At 36.4% G+C, this 17796-nt stretch overlaps 1 protein-coding gene across 2 annotated transcripts in view; it reads left to right on the top strand.

The window, feature by feature from the left end:
• Window positions 1-8010, top strand: part of TTC33 (tetratricopeptide repeat domain 33) — a 44028-nt gene extending 36018 nt beyond the window's left edge. The window contains exon 5 of one of the 2 annotated variants that reach the window (XM_023216464.1): window positions 3102-8010. In XM_023216464.1, coding sequence (XP_023072232.1) covers window positions 3102-3455 — 354 coding nt within the window. In that variant the 3' untranslated portion in view covers window positions 3456-8010. The remainder of the gene's footprint in view (window positions 1-3101) is intronic. The other variant, XM_023216465.1, reaches the window with a different exon arrangement.
• Window positions 8011-17796: the final 9786 nt, after the last annotated feature.

Here is a 17796-nt window from a genome sequence, read left to right as displayed (position 1 = left end):
TGACAAAACAGTTCCACTCTTTATACCCAAGAGAAATGAAGACGCATGTCCACACAAAAACATTTACACAAACGTTCATAGCAGCAGCATTTAAAATGGCCAAGAAGTGGAAACAACTCAAATGCCATCAACTGATGAATAGATAAGCAAAATGTGGTATATCCATACAGTGAAATATTATTCAGCATTAAAAAGAAATGATGCCTGTTACAAGATGGATGAACTTTAAAAACAATATGCTAAGTGAAAGAAACCAAACATAAAAGGCTGTATGATTTTGTTTATATGAAATATGCAGAATACACAGATACATAGAGATATCAAGTAAATTAATGCTTGCGTAGACCTGGGGTTTTGGGAAGAAATGAGGAGTAATGCCAGTAGGTATGGAATTTTCTTTGGGGGTGATAAAAATGTTCTAGAATTGATTATGGGTAATGGCTTTGTAACGGAATATTGAATTGTATGTTTTAAATGGGTGAGCTTTATTGCTGTTTTAAAATTTTAGTAAATATGAATAAAATACCTTTTAATGTTTCCTAAGGCATTAGCTTTATGCCATGAAGAGGTATTTATTTTTTAACACTTCTATATAGGAGGATTTTTATTAGAATATTAAGAACATGTAAAGCACAGTTCCCATGGTTCCTTAATTTATTATTTGTTTTTGAGACAGTCTCGCTTTGTTGCTCAGGCTGGAGTGCAGTGGTACCACCATCTCGGCTCACTGCAACCTGTGCTTCCTGGGTTCAAGTGATTCTCTTGCCTCAGCCTCCAGATTAGCTGGGATTATAGGCATACATCACCGTACCCAGCTAATTTTTTTTTTTTTTTTTTTTTTTTTTTAGAGACCGAGTCTTGCTCTGTCGCCCAGGCTGAAGTGCAGTGGTGCAACCTCAGCTCACTGCAACCTCTGCCTGCTGGTTCAGGCTATTCTCCTGCCTCAGCCCTCCAAGTAGCTGGTATTACAGGTACTCACCACCACGCTCAGCTAATTTTTGTATTTTTAGTAGAGATGAGGTTTCACCATTTTGGCCAGGCTGGTCTTGAACTCCTGACCTCGTGATCTGCCCACCTCGGCCTCCCAAAGTGCTGGGATTACAGGCATGAGCCACGGCGCCCAGCCGAATACTGCTATATATACCTATCTTTATGTTTCTTTTTTTTTTTTTTTTGAGACAGAGTCTTGCTGTGTCACCCAGGCTGGAGTGAGTGGCACGATCTTGGCTCACTGTAACCTCTGCCTCCGGAGTTCAAGCAATTTTCCTGCCTCAGCCTCCTGAGTAGCTGGGATTACAGGCACCACCACCATGCCCAGCTGATTTTTTTGAATCTTTAGTAGAGACGGGGTTTTGTCATTGAACTCCTGGTCTCAAGTGATTCATGCATTTGCCTCAGCCTCCCAAAGAGTTAGATTTACAGACATGAGCCATCATGTATCTGTCTTCTTTATGACTTCTCTAAAGGGCCGATTAGATTGTATATCTGTAGATTACATGCAAGTTTTTTTTTTTTGTTTGTGTGTTTTTTTTGAGACGGAGTTTTGCTCTTGTTGCTCAGGCTGGAGCATAATGGCACGATCTCTGCTCACTGCAACCTCTGCCTCCTGGGTTCGAGCAATTCTCCTGCCTCAGCCTCCTGAGTAGCTGGGATTACAGGCATGCACCACCACGCCCGGCTAATTTTTTGTATTTTTAGTAGAGATGGGGTTTCACCATGGCCAGGCTGGTCTTGAACTTCTGACCTCAGGTGATCCACCTGCCTCTGTCTCCCAGAATGCTGGGATTACAGGCGTGAGCCACTGTGCCTGGTCGATTACGTGCAATCTTAAAACTAAGCTGTTTGCATGAGAATCTTCTATCCAGAGACTAAGTATACTGAGAGAAAACAAAATATAATAGATTTAGACCAATGGTTCTCACCTGGAAGGCAGTTTTGCCCCCAGGGAACATTTGCCATATCTAGAGACATTTTTGTTTATCACAGCTAGGAAAGGAAACTGTGTTGGATTTAGTGAGTGTAGGTCAGGGATGTTGCTGAATATTCTACATTATAGAGGACAGCCCTTCCAAAATAAAGACTTATGCAGCCAAATATGCGGTAGTGCTGAGGTTGACCTTTATCCACACTGTAGTGGAGTTCTTGTGACTAAGCAGTATAATATAATGAATAAGAGAATGGACTCTGAAGCCAGATTGCCTGAATTTGCATCCCAGCTCTGCTAATTCCTAGCTGATACTTTTGGTTACTACTCTTTTTGTGCTTCTCTAAAATAGTACTGAAAACAATAATCATAGCTACTTTGTATGATTATTGTGAGGCTAGATGAGTTAATACATGTAAATCTTTTTTTGTTTGTTTGTTTGTTTTTGAGATGGAGTTTTGCTCTTTTTGCCCAGACTGGAGTGCAGTAGCGTGATCTCAACTCACTGCAACCTCCACCTCCCGGGTTCAAGCAATTCTCCTGCCTCAGCCTCCTGAGTAGCTAGGATGACAGGCACCCACCATCATGCCTGACTAATTTTTGTATTTGTAGTAGAGACGGGGTTTCACCGTCTTGACCAGGCTGCTCTTGACTCCTGACCTCAGGTGATCCGTCCACCTTGGCCTCCCAAAATGCTGGGATTACAGGTGTGAGCCACCGTGCCTGGCCCAATACATGTAAATCTTTAGTGCCTAGAATGTAGTAAACACTCAGTAAATGTTAGCATTGTTAGGATCTAAACTGTTAACTTCAAAGATATCTACTCCTGGTACCTTTGTGATTGTGGGTTAGCCCAGGAAATCCCCAAATGTACGTACTTACTGGTCTACAGAAGCTGACAATATATTTGCTTTATCTTTAGCCCTATTATGAGTACTCCCATTTTAATGGCTTTTAGTCCATAAGCATATTGTCAGTCACTTTCTTTCAGTCTTCTATAATTTTTTTCCCCAGTGCTTAGGGCAACACCGTAGCTCCCATCTTTTGTGTTCTAGTACGTTAAAATAATGCATTAGGATGTGTATGTGTACAGTATATATGTATACAAACACACAGGATTATATTAAACATACTAATTTTTAAAAACAAAACAAAAAACTCTGACCTTATTTTCTAGGCAATTCGAAGTTTTCAAGTAGCCCTTCACATCTATCCAATGAACCCTGAAATATGGAAAGAAGACCTCTCTTGGGCAAGAACGCTCCAGGAGCAGCAGAAGGTAGCACAGAGGATTAAAAAAAGTGAAGCGCCAGCTGAAGTAACACACTTTTCACCAAAGTCAATTCCAGACTATGACTTTGAAAGTGATGAGATTGTTGCTGTTTGTGCGGCTATTGCTGAGAAAGAGAAGACAGTTTCAGCAAATAAAACAATGGTTATTGTGTCCGCTTCTGGGGCTGTAGAGACTGTAACTGAAAAGGAGGATGGTGCTACACCACCAGATGGCTCAGTTTTTATCAAAGCCCGATGAAGCAGTATGCATAGGATTATTTGAATCTTTGATTGCCTCTTGAAGTTTTGACATAGAGACATTTACTCTGGAGATAGATAGGAGAACTCCTGGTTGCAAAATAACGTTTTTCCGATGAGGCATATAAAAACTAAAATGGCAGGATTATTGTATAGTGTTTGGAATATGCTTTAATAAGTTATGATTTATATTTCGCAAGGTTAAAATTCTGAGTAAAATGGTTTTTGATTAATAAACTTAGTTTAATCTGAATATGTAAATGAATACATTTTAAAGACAAAACTTGAAAAGTGTGTTCTTGAATAGTGAATAACTTGATCAGTGTTACTGAAATGCTGTTTCAACTTTTGTTGTATGATAAAGGAAGTATGTGATTTCCCTCCCTCTGAGAAATATACTGCTCTTACTATTTGCTGTCTTTTTCTTGCTTCATTAGAGTAAGTCTGTCAGAAAGCTTGAATATTTTTGCCATTCATTTTGATTCAAAGTTGTCATTTGGTCATATGTGGAATCTTTGAAAGTTTGGCTGAAAATGCACGCAAATGTGTACATTCTGAACATTTTCTGAAGTTTCTTTTCATTCTGGTTTGTGTTTCTGTTTTGACTTTGAAGTTATAACAATGATAGTTGTCTCCTTCAGTATTTGGTAAAAGTGTGAAGTACTGATAAATATGAGAATGATGGTTTTATTTTTTAATTGTTACAGTAAGTAAACCTTACCACAAATGAGTCATTTTAAAACATGCGTTTTTAAATGAATGGCTTTTACAGATAGATTAATGACAATTGTACTGCTATATTATCCTAGTCAAAACCAATACTTTCTCTTTTTTATTTTATAAAGCTTTAAAAACCCTGGAAACAACTTACTTCTTGCTTGTATCTTTCCATTTGATGACTGGGAATTACTTTTCTAGATAACTTTTTTTGAAACTACTCAGTGAAATGAAAAATAATTACAATTTTAAATAGCTAATTATATCTTTCTAAAAATAAAAAAGTAGGGCTGTTATTAGAGTGCCAATGAATAAATAACTTAAGCACAAAAGACATAGAAAATGGAATGTGATTTATAGTACAATCTCATGAGTTTGAGAAGGCTATATTAAAAAAAAATTTTATTGACAGGTCACAATCACATTCACAAACCAATACGGTCATTGCTAATCTGAACGATTATTTTTATACTATATACTGTAGTACAATAATATAGACCTGTTGGGTTCTGTTACTTCTGACACTCAGGAAGATACTATAGGTGTATTAATTTTATCTTTGTTAGAGATGAAAGTAGCCCACTTTATTTTAAAGATCTTACTACTGTTGGAGCATGTAAGTAATGATCTACATTTTTTATGAAGATGGTTTTTAAAACTTTTGTTTTATTGGAATGCATATCTCTTTTCAGAGTTGGAGAAATTAGCACTTGTCTTGAAAAGAATATTCTTTCTTTAAGTTATATCATCAGAAAATTAGCTCTGGTTAGAGAGGTTAGTTTCAGAGTGCTCCAAAAAATATGTTAATTATTTTATTTTGTTTAATAAAGAACATTCTCAAAACGTAAATAGGTATCTAGAGAAGTGAGTACTCAGCATTTGGTATATTGTTTTGCATAATGGATGTTTGTTTATTGTGTAATTTGTGAATAAATAGTTTTTTCTGCATTTTGAAGATTTTCCTATTATTTTGTATTGTTAGCTTTTGAAAAATTAGATTAATATCTTTCTTGTATGAACATAATATATTTAAAGTACCTTGCATGGTGCCTCACACATGAAGAAATGCTAGCTATTTCAGTAAATGCTAGCTATTTCTATGAAGAACTTGAATTAGTTTGGAGATATTTAACCTCAATTTCCTCTGATTTTAAAAAAGGAGAACTTTTTTTGTATTCCTTTCCTTATCTGAAAGTAAGAAGTCTCTGCTTCCAGTATTATAGGAGAGATAGTGGGATTTTTCTTGACAGGGTCTATACCTTAAGCCCCAAAGAGGCAAGGCTCAGGATGGAATGCATGTGGCCGCTAGGCCCTGTTATAAGAACCTAGTTTTTCCTCTGTATTGGCGTGGTAAGCCAAGTTAGTCTCTTTCTTACCCAGATATAAGATGTAAATTAGTTTAGACATAAGATAGAGGAGAAAAAGAAACAGCAAGTTATGAAGAAGGAAGGCAGCTCATTTCTGCAGGCCCCCAAGAATGCTTATTTTAGCTCATACTCTTCCATGCATGAAGAGAAAAATGTACCCATTATTTTATACAAGGATGTGAATACTGATATACAAACATTGACTAAGCTTGTTAATTTTAATGACAAATCTTTATGAATCTGAAGAGAAATAATTGATGTTCATGATATTGATATAGAAGTTTAATATACTTTCTGAAATGACACTGTTTAGTGTTCAAGTTAAATTGACTGTAATTTACATTATTCTTGTTTGAGAATTGTGTGGCATAAACAGTCGTTAGTCAGAGTGTCTAGACATCCAGACCATGCCTGATAACACAAGAATCATATGTCATTCTCTAGAAAACAGGCTGTTTGGTTATAGAGTATTTATCTTAAATTTATTAACAGATACTACATAAACATTGAAAAGCTGTGCAAGTTATAGATCACAGGAGCCAGATCTACTGCAGCTGGGGCCTACATACAAAATTTTATGGCAGTGGTTTCAGTATGACAATCTTTTGAATTGATGCTGCATGGTAAAACTATAAAGATTTTTTAAAAGCTCTGTCTTAGCTAGAATTTTGATGATTATAACTGAACAGTATAGCCCTTTTAGTTGTTTGAAAATTACATAATGATTCAAAAGCTTGTTTCACTGCCGTTCCCAGCACTAAGAAAATTAACAGTCATTTCTTTTAATTTCCTTGAGTCAGAAGCCCTTCTAAAGTGACTCTGGACCAGCCATTCTGAGCTATGATTTCATGATACATATATCAATATCTAAATGAGTTTTGAGTTGACATAAGAACCATAGTTCCATAATAATTATCTTCAAATCAATGGATATCTTAAATGTGTTTCCTTTTTCCTTAGAGATTATTATTAAACTGATGTATTTGATAAAGAATTTTGGGACTGAGAAAGTAAGGTTTTCAAGCCAATAATAAGATATTGAAATATATAATTATAAAAAGTAATAAAATGAAATAAAGGAGTTTATCCCTAAAGTCATTTACCTTAGTCACTTGCAATTAAATACAGTTACTTTGGAAGAAGAAGTGTGGCCCTAAAGCTAGTGTAACATGAATCATGCCCTAATATGCATTATACATGAACTACTTTGGTAAGAAGGTAGCGGCGGGTGAGGATGGCTTCTTCTCACAGTGCTTCTTAGGCTATCCCTTTACCAAGGAACTCTAATCTCTTCCTCTCACTTCACCAAGAAAGGAAGCAGTTTAAGATATAGAACTGGGCATGCTAGCCTCTTTTTCCCCTTTTGTGGATTTGTCATAACTGCAGAGAGCCTATGGTGTGGTCTCTTGCCAGCCACCTTGTGAACCTTGCAGTGAAAGTTCTTTGCCTCTGCAAAGGGAGATCTGTGCTTGTGCAGAACTGCCCATGCCTTAGTGAGCAGGTCTGTCTAATTCTGAGTTCAATATCCGGTGGCTACTGTTGGCATAAACTTAAAGTACATCCTCTAACCTAGCCTTTTTCAGCAATAAACTTAATATATTGAATCTCCATCTGTCTGTCTCTCAAGTGGTTCAGATGTCAGGAGAGGACAGGGACATTATTTTATGACTCCCTCAAACCTTAACAAAGACTAGTGCAGATTATATTTCAAAGTAAGCATGAGATGTATTAAAAACCAAATGTGGGAATTCTTTCCTAATTTTAGATTTTCTTTTTTTTAATAATGGAAATCCTATTGAAATTGTGTGGTGATAATTACAAGGCATCAAGTAAATATTTGTTCAGGATATTTAAAAGGTCTGCTTACTTGGAATTGTGACAGACCACATTGTTGACTCTAGATTGCATTGGAAGGGAAGAATGTGAAATGAATTAGGATATCCTCTGTTCACCTCTATTAACTTTCGTAAATGAGTATAACTTAGAAATAATAAAATGCAAGTATTTTAACGTTATAATTGGGAGAATTTTGACAAATGTAAACACACTTCACCACCACTACCATCCTGATATAGCGTATGTCCGTCACCCAAAAAGTTCTCTACAGCCCTTTTGCAGTTGGTTCCCCTCCATCCCAACAGCCATCCCTAGTCAACTACTTGTTTGCTTTCTGTGGCTATACATTAGATTTAACTTCAGAATTCTAGAGTTTGAAATAAATAGGCCATGTAATACGCACTCTTTTTGTGTCTGACTTTTTTTTGCCTAGCATAATGCTTTTGAAACTCATCCATGTTGAGATTCATCCATGTTGTTGTGCATATCAGTAATAAGTTCGTCTTTATTGCTGAATAGTATTCTATTATATGGATATACCACAATTTGTTTAGCTATTCACTTATTGATGGACATTTATGTTGTTTCAAGTTTTGATCTATTATGAATAAAGCTGCTATGTATATAAATCACAAATCTGTGTGTGGACATATGTGTTCATTTCTCCTATGTAAATACCTAGGGATAGAATTGCTAAGTCTTATGACCAGTTTATACATAACTTTAAAGGAAACTGCCATATTGTTTTCCAAAGTATCTGTACCATATGGGATTTCTACTAGCAATGTATTAAATTAATTTCAGTTTTTCCATATCCTTGTCAATGATTGATGTTGTCAGTCCTTTAAATTTTAGCCACTTTCATGGATATGTAGTAGTATTTCATTGTGGTTTTAATACGCGTTTCCCTAATGATGTTGAGCATCTTTTCTTAGGCTTATCTGACATTTCTCTATCTTTTTTGGAAAGTACCTGTTCAAATATTTTGCCCATTTTTAATTTAAGTTATCTTATTATTGAGTTGTAAGAGTTTTCCTTTCTACTGGATAGAAGTCCTTCATGAGCTGTAAGTATTGTGTATATTATCTTCCCATCTGCAATTTGCTTGTTTGTTTTCTTAGTGATACCTTTTAAAGAGCAGAAGTTTTTAATTTTGATGATGTCTAATTTATAAGTTTTTTTTTTTCTTTATGGTTGTGCTTTTTGTGTGCTAAGAAACCTGTCCTTACTCCCAAATCACAAAGATTTTCTGCTTTGTGATAGAAGTTTTATAGGCTTAACTTTTATGATTAGGTCCATGATCCATTTCATGTTAATTTTGTTGTTGTTATTCATATTTTCACCTAGTCCCCTAACTTTTTGTTTTAAGCTTATTTTACTTTTTAACTTTTATTTTAGGTTTGGGGTACATGTGAAGCTTTGTTACTAAGATAAACACGTGTCATGAGGGTTTGTTGTACATATTATTACATCATCCAGGAATTAATCTTAGTATCTTTTATAGTTATCTTTTCTGCTCTTCTCCCCCCTGCCACCCTCCCCACTCAAGTAGACCCCGTTGTCTGCTGTTTCCTTCATTGTGTTCATAAGTTATTATTATTTAGCTCCCATTTTTAAGTGAGAACATATAGTATTTGGTTTTCTGTTCCTGTGTTAGTTTGATAAGGATGATAGCCTCCATCTCCATCCGTGTTCCCATGAAAGACATGATCTCATTCTCTTTCATGGATGCATAATATCCCATGCTGTATATGTACCACATTTTCTTTAGCCAGTCTGTCACTGATATGCATTTAGGTTGATTCCAAGTCTTTGTGAACAGTGTTGCAATGAACATTTGCATGCATGTGTCTTTGTAGTAGAATGCTTTATGTTCCTCTGGGTAAAGGGACCCAGTAAAGGGATTGCTGGATTGGATGGTAGTTCTGCTTTTAGTTCTTTGAGGAATCACCATACTGCTTTCCACAATGGTTGAACTAATTTACACTCCCACCAACAGTGTATAGGATTCCCCTTTCTACACACCTCACCAGCTAGCGTCTGTTATTTTTTGACTTTCTTATAATAGCCATTCTGACTAGTGTGAGATGGTGTCTCATGGTTTTGATTTGCATTTCTCTAATGATCAGTGATATTGAGCTTTTTTTCATATGCTTTTTGGTTGCATGTATGTCTTCATTTGAAAAGTACCTGTTCATGTCCTTTGCCCATGTTTAATGGGCTTGTTTTTCTCTTGTAAATTTGTTTGAGTTCCTTACAGATGCTGGATATTAAGCCTTCCTCAGATGCATAGTTTGCAAATAGTTTCTCCCATTCTGTAGGTTGTCTGTTTACTCTGTTGGTAGTTTCTTTTGCTGTGCAGAAGCTCTTAAGTTTAATTAGATTCCATTTGTCAATTTTTGCTTTTGTTGCAATTGCTTTTGGTGTCTTTGTCATGAAATCTTTGTCCATTCCTAGGTCCAGGATGGTATTGCCTAGATTGTCTTCCAGGGTTTTTATAGTTCTGGGTTTTACATGTAACTCTTTAATACTTCTTGAGTTGATTTTTGTATATGGTGTAAGGACGGGGTCCAGCTTCAATCTTCTGCATATGATTAGCTGGTTATCCCAGTACCATTTATTGAATATGAAGTCTTTTCCCCATTGCTTCTTTTTATCAGCTTTGTCAAAGATCAGATGCTCATAGATGTGTGGCCTTATTTCTGGGCTGTCTACTTGTTCCATTATTCTGTGTGCCTGTTTTTGTACCAGTACCATGCTGTTTTGGTCACTGTAGCCTTGTAGTATAGTTTGAAGTCAAGTAATGTGATTCCTCCAGCTTTGTTCCTTTTGCTTAGGATTGCCTTGGCTATTTGGGCTCCTTTTTGGTTCCATATACATTTTAAAATATTTTTTTTTTCTAGTTATGTGAAGAATGTCATTGGTAGTTTGACAGAAATAGCATTGAATCTGTAAATTGCTTTGGGCAGTATAGCCATTTTAATGATAGTGATTCTTCCTATCCATCAGCATGAGATGGTTTTCTATTTGTTTGTGTCGTCTCTGATTTCTTTGAGCAGTGTTTTGTAATTCTCATTGTAGAGACCATTCACATCCCTGGTTAGCTGTATTCTTAGGTATTTTATTTTATTTTTGCAGCAGTTGTGAATGGGATTGCCTTTCTGATTTGGCTCTCAGTTTGGTTGTTGTTGGTGTATAGGAATACTAGTGATTTTTGTATAATGATTTTGTGTCCTGCAACTTTGCTGAAGTTGTTTATCAGTTGAAGGAGCTTTTGGTCTGAGACTATGGGGTTTTCTAGATATAGAATCATGTCATCTGCAAACAGAGATAGTTTGATTTCCTCTCTTCCTATTTGGATTCCCTTTATTTCTTTCTATTGCCTGATTGCTCTGGCCTGGACTTCCAATACTATGTTGAATAAAAGTGGGCAACATATTTTGCTCTCAAAAGTGAGAGAGGGCATCCTTGTCTTGTGCCAGTTTTCTAGGGGAATGCTTCCAGCTTTTGCCCATTCAGTATAATGTCGTCTGTGGGTTTATCATAGATGGCTCTTACTATTTTGAGCTTTGTTCCTTCAATACCTAGTTTATTTAGAGTTTTTAGCATGAAGGGATGTTGACTTTTATCAAAAGCGTTTCTACATTTATTGAGATAATAATGTGGTTTTTGTCTTTAGTTCTGTTTATGTGATGAATCACATTTATTGATTTTGATATGTTGAACCAACCTTGCATCCTGAGGATGAAACCTACTTGATCATAGTGGATTAGCTTTTTGATGTGGTGCTGGATTTGGTTTACAAGTATTTTGTTGAGAATATTTGCATTGATGTTCATCAAGGATATTCATTGGCCTGAAGTTTTCTTTTTTTTGTTGTATCTCTGCCAGGTTTTGGTATTAAGCTGATGATGGTCTCATAGAATGAGTTGGGGAGAAGTCTTTCTTCCTAAATTTTTTAGAATGGTTTGTGTAGGGATAGTACCAGCTCTTCTTTGTACATCTGGTAGAATTCGGCTGTGACTCCATCAGGTCCTCGGCTTTTTTTGATTGGCAGGCTATTTATTACTGATTAAATTTCAGACCTTGTTATTGGTCTGTTCAAGGAATTGATTTCTTCTTGGCTCAGTCTTGGGAAGGTGTATGTGTCCAGGAATTTATCCATCTCTTCCAGATTTTCTAATTTGTGTGCATAGTGGTGTTCATAGTAGTTTCTGGTGGTGGTTTTTATTTCTGTCAGGTCAGCAGTAGCATTCCCTTCATCATTTCTAATTGTGTTTATTTGGATCTTCTCTCTTAATTAGTGTAGATTGTGGCCTGTTTTATTAATTTTTTCCAAAAAACCAACCCCTGGATTCTTTGATCTTTTGAATGTTTTAGAATTCTTGATTTTCAGCTCTGATTTTTGTTATTTCTTATCTTCTGCTAGCTTTGCGGTTGATTTGTTCTTGCTTCTCTATTTCTTTTAGTTGTGAAGTTAGGTTGTTAATTTGAGATTTTTGTAACTTTTTGAGTCAGACATTTAGTGCTATGAATTTCCCTTAACACTGCCTTAGCTGTGTTCCAGAGATACTAGTATGTTGTATCTTTGTTCTCATTATTTTCAAAGAGCTTCTTGCTTTCTGCCTTAATTTTATTATTTACTCAAAAGTCATTCAGGACCATGTTGTTTAATTTCCATGTAATTTTATGGTTTTGAGCGATTTTCATTGTGTTAACTTCTATTTTTATTGCACTGCAGTCCAAGAGTGTGTTTGGTATGACTTTGGTTCTTTTACATTTGTTGAGGATTGGTTTTATGTCTAATTATGTGGTTGATGTTAGAATATGTGCCATGTGGCAATGAGAAGAATGTATATTCTGTTGTTTTTGGGTAGACACTTCTGTAAAAGTCTATCAGATCCATTTGGTCCAGTGCTGAATTTAGGTCTGGAATATCTTTGTTAATTTTCTACCTTGATGATCTGTCTAATGCTGTCAGTGGAGTGTTGAGGTCTCTCACTATTATTCTTTGGAAATCTATGTCTCTTTGTAGGTCTCTAAGAACTTGCTTTATGAATCTGGGTGCTCCTGTGTTGGGTGCATATATATTTAGGATAGTTAGATCTTCCTGTTGAATTGAACCCTTTACCATTAAGGTAATGCTCTTCCTTGTCTTTTTTGGTTTGAAATCTGTTTTGTTTGAAATTAGTATTGCAACCCTTCCTTTTTTCTGTTTTCCATTTGCTTGGTAGATTTTTCTCTGTCCCTTATTTTGAGCCTGTGAGTGTCATTATGTGTGAGATGGGTCTCTTGAAGACAGCATGCCATTGGGTCTTGCTTTTTTATCCAGCTTGCCACTGTGCCTTTTAAGTTGGATATTTGGCCTGTTTATGTTCAAGGTTAGTATTGATATGTGTGGATTTGATCCTGTTATTGTGCTGTTAGCTGGATATTATATTGGCTTGTTTGTGTGGTTGCTTTATAGTGACAGTGGTCTCTGTGTTTGTGTTTTTGTACCAGCTGCTAGCGGTCTTTCCTTTCTATATTTAGTGTTCCTTTTCAAAATCTCTTGTAGGCAGATCTGGTTGAAATGAAGTCCCTCAAAATTTGCTTATCTGAAAAGGATCTTATTTCTCCTTCACTTAGGAAGCTTAATTTGGCTGAATATGAAATTATTGGCCAAATATTTTTTTCTTTAAGATGTTGAACATAGGCCCCCAATCTCTTCTGGCTTATAGGCTTTCAGTTGAGAGGTCTGCTGTTAGCCTGATGGGGATCCATTTGTAGGTGACTTGCACTGTCTCTCTGTCTGCCTTTAACATTCTTTCTTTCATTTCAACCTTGGAAAATCTGAGGATTATGTGTCTTGGGGATGATCTTCTTGTGCAGAATCTTACAGAGTTCTCTGTATTTCCTGAATTTGACTGTTGGCCCCCCTACAAAATTGAGAAAATTGATAGATGATATCCTGAAATATATTTTCTAATTTGTTTGCTTTCTCCCCTCTCCCTGTTAGGAATGCCAGTGATTCGTAGATTTGGCCCCTTTACATAATCCCATACTTCTCAGAGGTTTTGTTCATTCCTTTGTATTCTTTTTTCTTTATTTTTGTTTGATTGTCTTATTTCAGAGAACCAGTCTTCAAGTTCTGAGATTCTTTCCTCAGTTTGGTTTATTCTGCTGTTAATACTTGTGATTGTATTGTGAAATTCTTGTATTGTGTTATTCAGCTCTGTCAGACCTGTTAGGTCCTTTTTAATACCAGCTTCTTTGTCCTTCAGCTCCTGTATCACTTTATTGTGATTCTTATTTTCCTTGGATTTGGTTTTGCCATCCTTTTGAATCTTGATGTTCTTTGTTCCTATCCATATTCTGAATTCTATTTCTATCATTTCAGCCAGTTCAACCTGGTTAAGAACTCTTGTTGGAGAACTGGTGGGGTCGTTTAGAGGACACCCTGGCCGTTGGAGTTACTGGAGTTCTTGCATTGGTTCTTTCTCATCTCTGCATGTGGATGTTTCTTTAACTGCAGTGTAGATTGAGTACAGTCAATAGGCTTCTTTTCTGGATGTTTTCACTGGGCTGAGGCTTTATGTAGGGTCTTTATTTGAAATTGACTTCTTTTCTCTGGTTTCAGAGTCAGGGTATGTTAGTGAGGTATTTTTGGTGTTGAAGTTTTGGGGTTTGATCCAGTAGGTGACACTTAGGCTTGTTGGTCAGTTTGTAGATTCTTGCCTAGTTGTATGGCTCCCCTATGGTTCCTCACAGTTGCAGTCATGTTCCCTTTCAGTGCTCTGAGAGTGTGGGTTCCTCTACCCCTTGAGAGCTGGTTGTAGTTCACAACTTGGCACTCATGGGTTGCCTACTGCAGCTCTGGGGCAATCTCAGTGTTTATGTTCCTTCCCCATCATAGAGGCAGCAGAGGAAGATATCTTATTAGGGGTTGTGGCCAAGGGTCGTTTGCTTGACTCCTGAGGGCTCCACTCCAGAGAAATGCAGGTCAGGAATCACTCAGTGCAGTGAGTCCAAACCAGGGGTTCCCTGTCTCGTGACGAGCCATGGTGGGGGGGGGGGGCGGTGTGCAACCCATGGGAGATGGACTGGCCTCCTCTCCTTGGGTCGACTGCACCTTGTTGGAGGTATGGATAAGGAACTTAGGGTCTTTGCTCCTTCATTAGTCCAAGAGTGGCAAGGGCAGTTTCACTGCAGAGGCAGTGGCAGAGAGGCTTTCAGCTGCCTCTGGAGGCTCTGTTCAGGGAGTTGCTGAGTTAGTACTGGCTTGATAGATCTGGGCAGGGGGTGGCTGGAGGCCCGCACCTGGTGGACCTGCTTTTTAGTTTTCAATGACTCAGCCTTACCCATGTTTTAAGTTTATCCCTAAATGTTTCACATTTTTGATGCAATTATAAGGAGTCTTTTTAAATTTTCATCTTCCAATTTTGATAACTATTACATAGAAATACAGTTGATTTGTGTATATTGACCTTGTAACCTATAGCCTTGATGAATTCATTTATTAGTTACATTAGCTCTTTTATAGATTCCTTGGGATGTTCTTCATACATAACATATCTTTATGAATAAAACAGTTTTCCTTCTTCCTTTCCAAACTGTGTGTCTTTTATATCTTTCTCTTGCCTTATTGCACTTGCTAGAACTTTCAGTACACATAAACTGTGAGAATAAACTTTATTTACAACTTTTGAGTATTTCACCATGAAGTGTGAAGATTGATGTAGATTTTTATGCTTTTTCTTTTATTAAATTGAGAAAATTCCCTTACTAGTCTGTGAACACTTGTTTATTATGAATGGGTGTTGAATTTTGTTAATTGTAGTTCCTGCATCTATGAGATAATGTTTCTCTTTTATTCTCTTTGTATGGTAAGTTACATTTATTTTTCAGATGTTAAATCAACTGTATTTCTGGGATTAAACCCTACTTACTCATGATGATTATCTGTTTTAGATATTGCTTGATTCCATTTGTTAACATTTTATGAAGGATTTTTGTGTCTGTGTTCATGAGGGATATTGGCCCATAGTTTCCTTTTCTTGTAATATCTTTGTCTGGATTTCAAGTCATGATATGTTGACCTCACAAAAAATGTTGAGAAGTATTTTCACTTGCTCTTTTCAATATAGTTTCTGTAGATTTGGTGTCATGTCTTTCTGTAATGTTTAAAAGAACTCACAAATAGAATCACTTAGGCTTACGGTTTTTTTGGGGGGTAAAGTTTTTAATTACAAATTCAGTTTTAAAAATAGCTGTTGTGTAAATATTATGAATTATATCACATTTGATAGTGTAGTTTGATTAAATCAGGATCCAAAAAAGTCCATTCATTGCATCTATTGCTATGTCTTTTCATCCTTTATAATCTATGACTTCCCCTTCCCCCCCCCTTTTTTTTCCAGCTCATCTTTAAAGAAACCGGCTCATTTGTCCTTTAGAATTTTCCATGTTTTCTATTTTGCCTATGGCATTGTGCCTGATGTCATTACTGTTTTTTCTGTTCCTATATTTCCTCTTCATTGGACTTAAATCTAGAGGTTTGATCAGATTCATTCAGTTTTTTGGCAAGAATACATCGTGGGTGGCTGTGGGTACATCACTAGAAGTTAAATATTTCTTGCCATCTGTTTCTCTTTGTAATGTCAGCAGCCATTGACTATGATTGTCTAGATCCATTATTTCATTAGTGGCTACAAACTGGTGATAATTCTGTTACTCTTTTGGTACTAGAAAACTTTAAAAAAAAAACTTTCCCTCATCGACTATTTTCTTATGCTGGAAAAACTACAGAGTAAAGGCTGTTTATATAATAAAGGCTTTGTTCTTTGTCTTCTTACTAGTTTTCAAAATAATTAGTTGGCTCCCTAGAATCCTCCAAAGGTGACCAATGAGGTGTTTTGTTTTGTTGTATCATTATAAAGTAATACATTGAGACATAATTGATATGTTTCAATCTCTGCAGTTACTGTTTTCATTGATGGCATATACATCCTGAACTTTAGCAGATAATACTAAGTTCATTTTTCAAAGTGGTTGTATCAATTTTATACTCCCAAGAACAGTATATGTTTTTGAAGCATACTTGGTATTTTCATACTTTACTTATTTTGCAAATATGATTGGAGTATAAGGGTGTGTTATTGTGGTTTCACCGCTATTTCTTCATTTTAAAAAATTTAGGACATTAAGTACTGATATTGTACTATAGATGAGTATAACTTAGCTGTCTTGTATTTTCCCAAGATATTTACTACTTCTTTCTTAATTCTCAGTATAATTATAATTTGGGTTTCAATCTACATCTATGATGATGATGATGATTATTATTATTACATTTTAGAGACAGAGTGTTGGTCTGTTGCCCAGGCTGGAGTCCAGTGGTACCATCTTAGCTCACCGTAACCTCAAATTCATGGCTCAATAGATCTGCCTGCCTCAGTCTCCTGAGTAGCTAGGACTACAACAAGCACGTGCCACCATGCCTGGATAATTTTTCATGTTTTCTTTCTTTCTTTTTTTTTTTTTTGTAGACAGGGTCTCTCACTGTGTTGCCCAGACTGGTCTTGAACTCCGCAAGTGAGACCATGTGGTATTTGGTTTTATGTTTCTGAGTTAGTTCACTTAGGACAATGGTCTCTAGTTCCATTTGTGCTACTGCAGAGGACATGATTTCATTCTTTTTTATGGCTGCCCAAAAAGAGTTTGTGCAAGCAATCCTGTCTCAGCCTCCCAAAGCTTTAGGATTACAGGTGTGAGCCGCTGTACCTGACCGTATATTCATTATTTGATATGAGTATAATTATTACACATAATTTAGTTCACCTTGTATATTATGTTTATTTTACCTTTCTTCCACCTCTGTTTGTTTTTCATGGAGTCAATAATTGCCTTTTTTAATTCATTAGTTTCCTATGTATATATATTACTAATTTTTCTAATAGAACTATAATACTATCCTCAATTTTGCCAAACATCAAATAATCTATTAATTTTCCTTCTTTTTCTTTTTTCTTTTTTGTTTGTTTGTTTTGTTTTGTTTTGAGACAGAATTTCACTCCTTGCCCAGGCTAGAGTGCAATGGTGCGATCTCGGCTCACCCTGCAACCTCTGCCTCTGGGGTTCAAGCACTTCTCCTGCCTCAGCCTCCCAGGTAGCTGGGATTACAGGCATGCGCCACCACGTTTGGCTAATTTTGTATTTTTAGTAGAGACAGGGTTTCTCCATGTTAGTCAGGCTGGTCTTGAACTCCCGACCTCAGGTGATCCGCCCGCCTTGGCCTCCCAAAGTGCTGGGGTTACAGGCGTGAGCCACTGTGCCTGGCCTTCCTTTCTTTCTTTCCTTCCTTCCCTTTCTTTTCTTTCTTTCTTTCTTTCTTTCTTTCTTTCTTTCTTTCTTTCTTTCTTTCTTTCTTTCTTTCTTTCTTTC

The sequence above is a fragment of the Piliocolobus tephrosceles genome, chromosome 4 (assembly GCF_002776525.5).
Source record: "Piliocolobus tephrosceles isolate RC106 chromosome 4, ASM277652v3, whole genome shotgun sequence".
Classification (NCBI taxonomy): domain Eukaryota; kingdom Metazoa; phylum Chordata; class Mammalia; order Primates; family Cercopithecidae; genus Piliocolobus; species Piliocolobus tephrosceles.
Note: the sequence above shows the minus strand (reverse complement) of the source record. Positions and strands in the feature narration are given on the sequence as shown.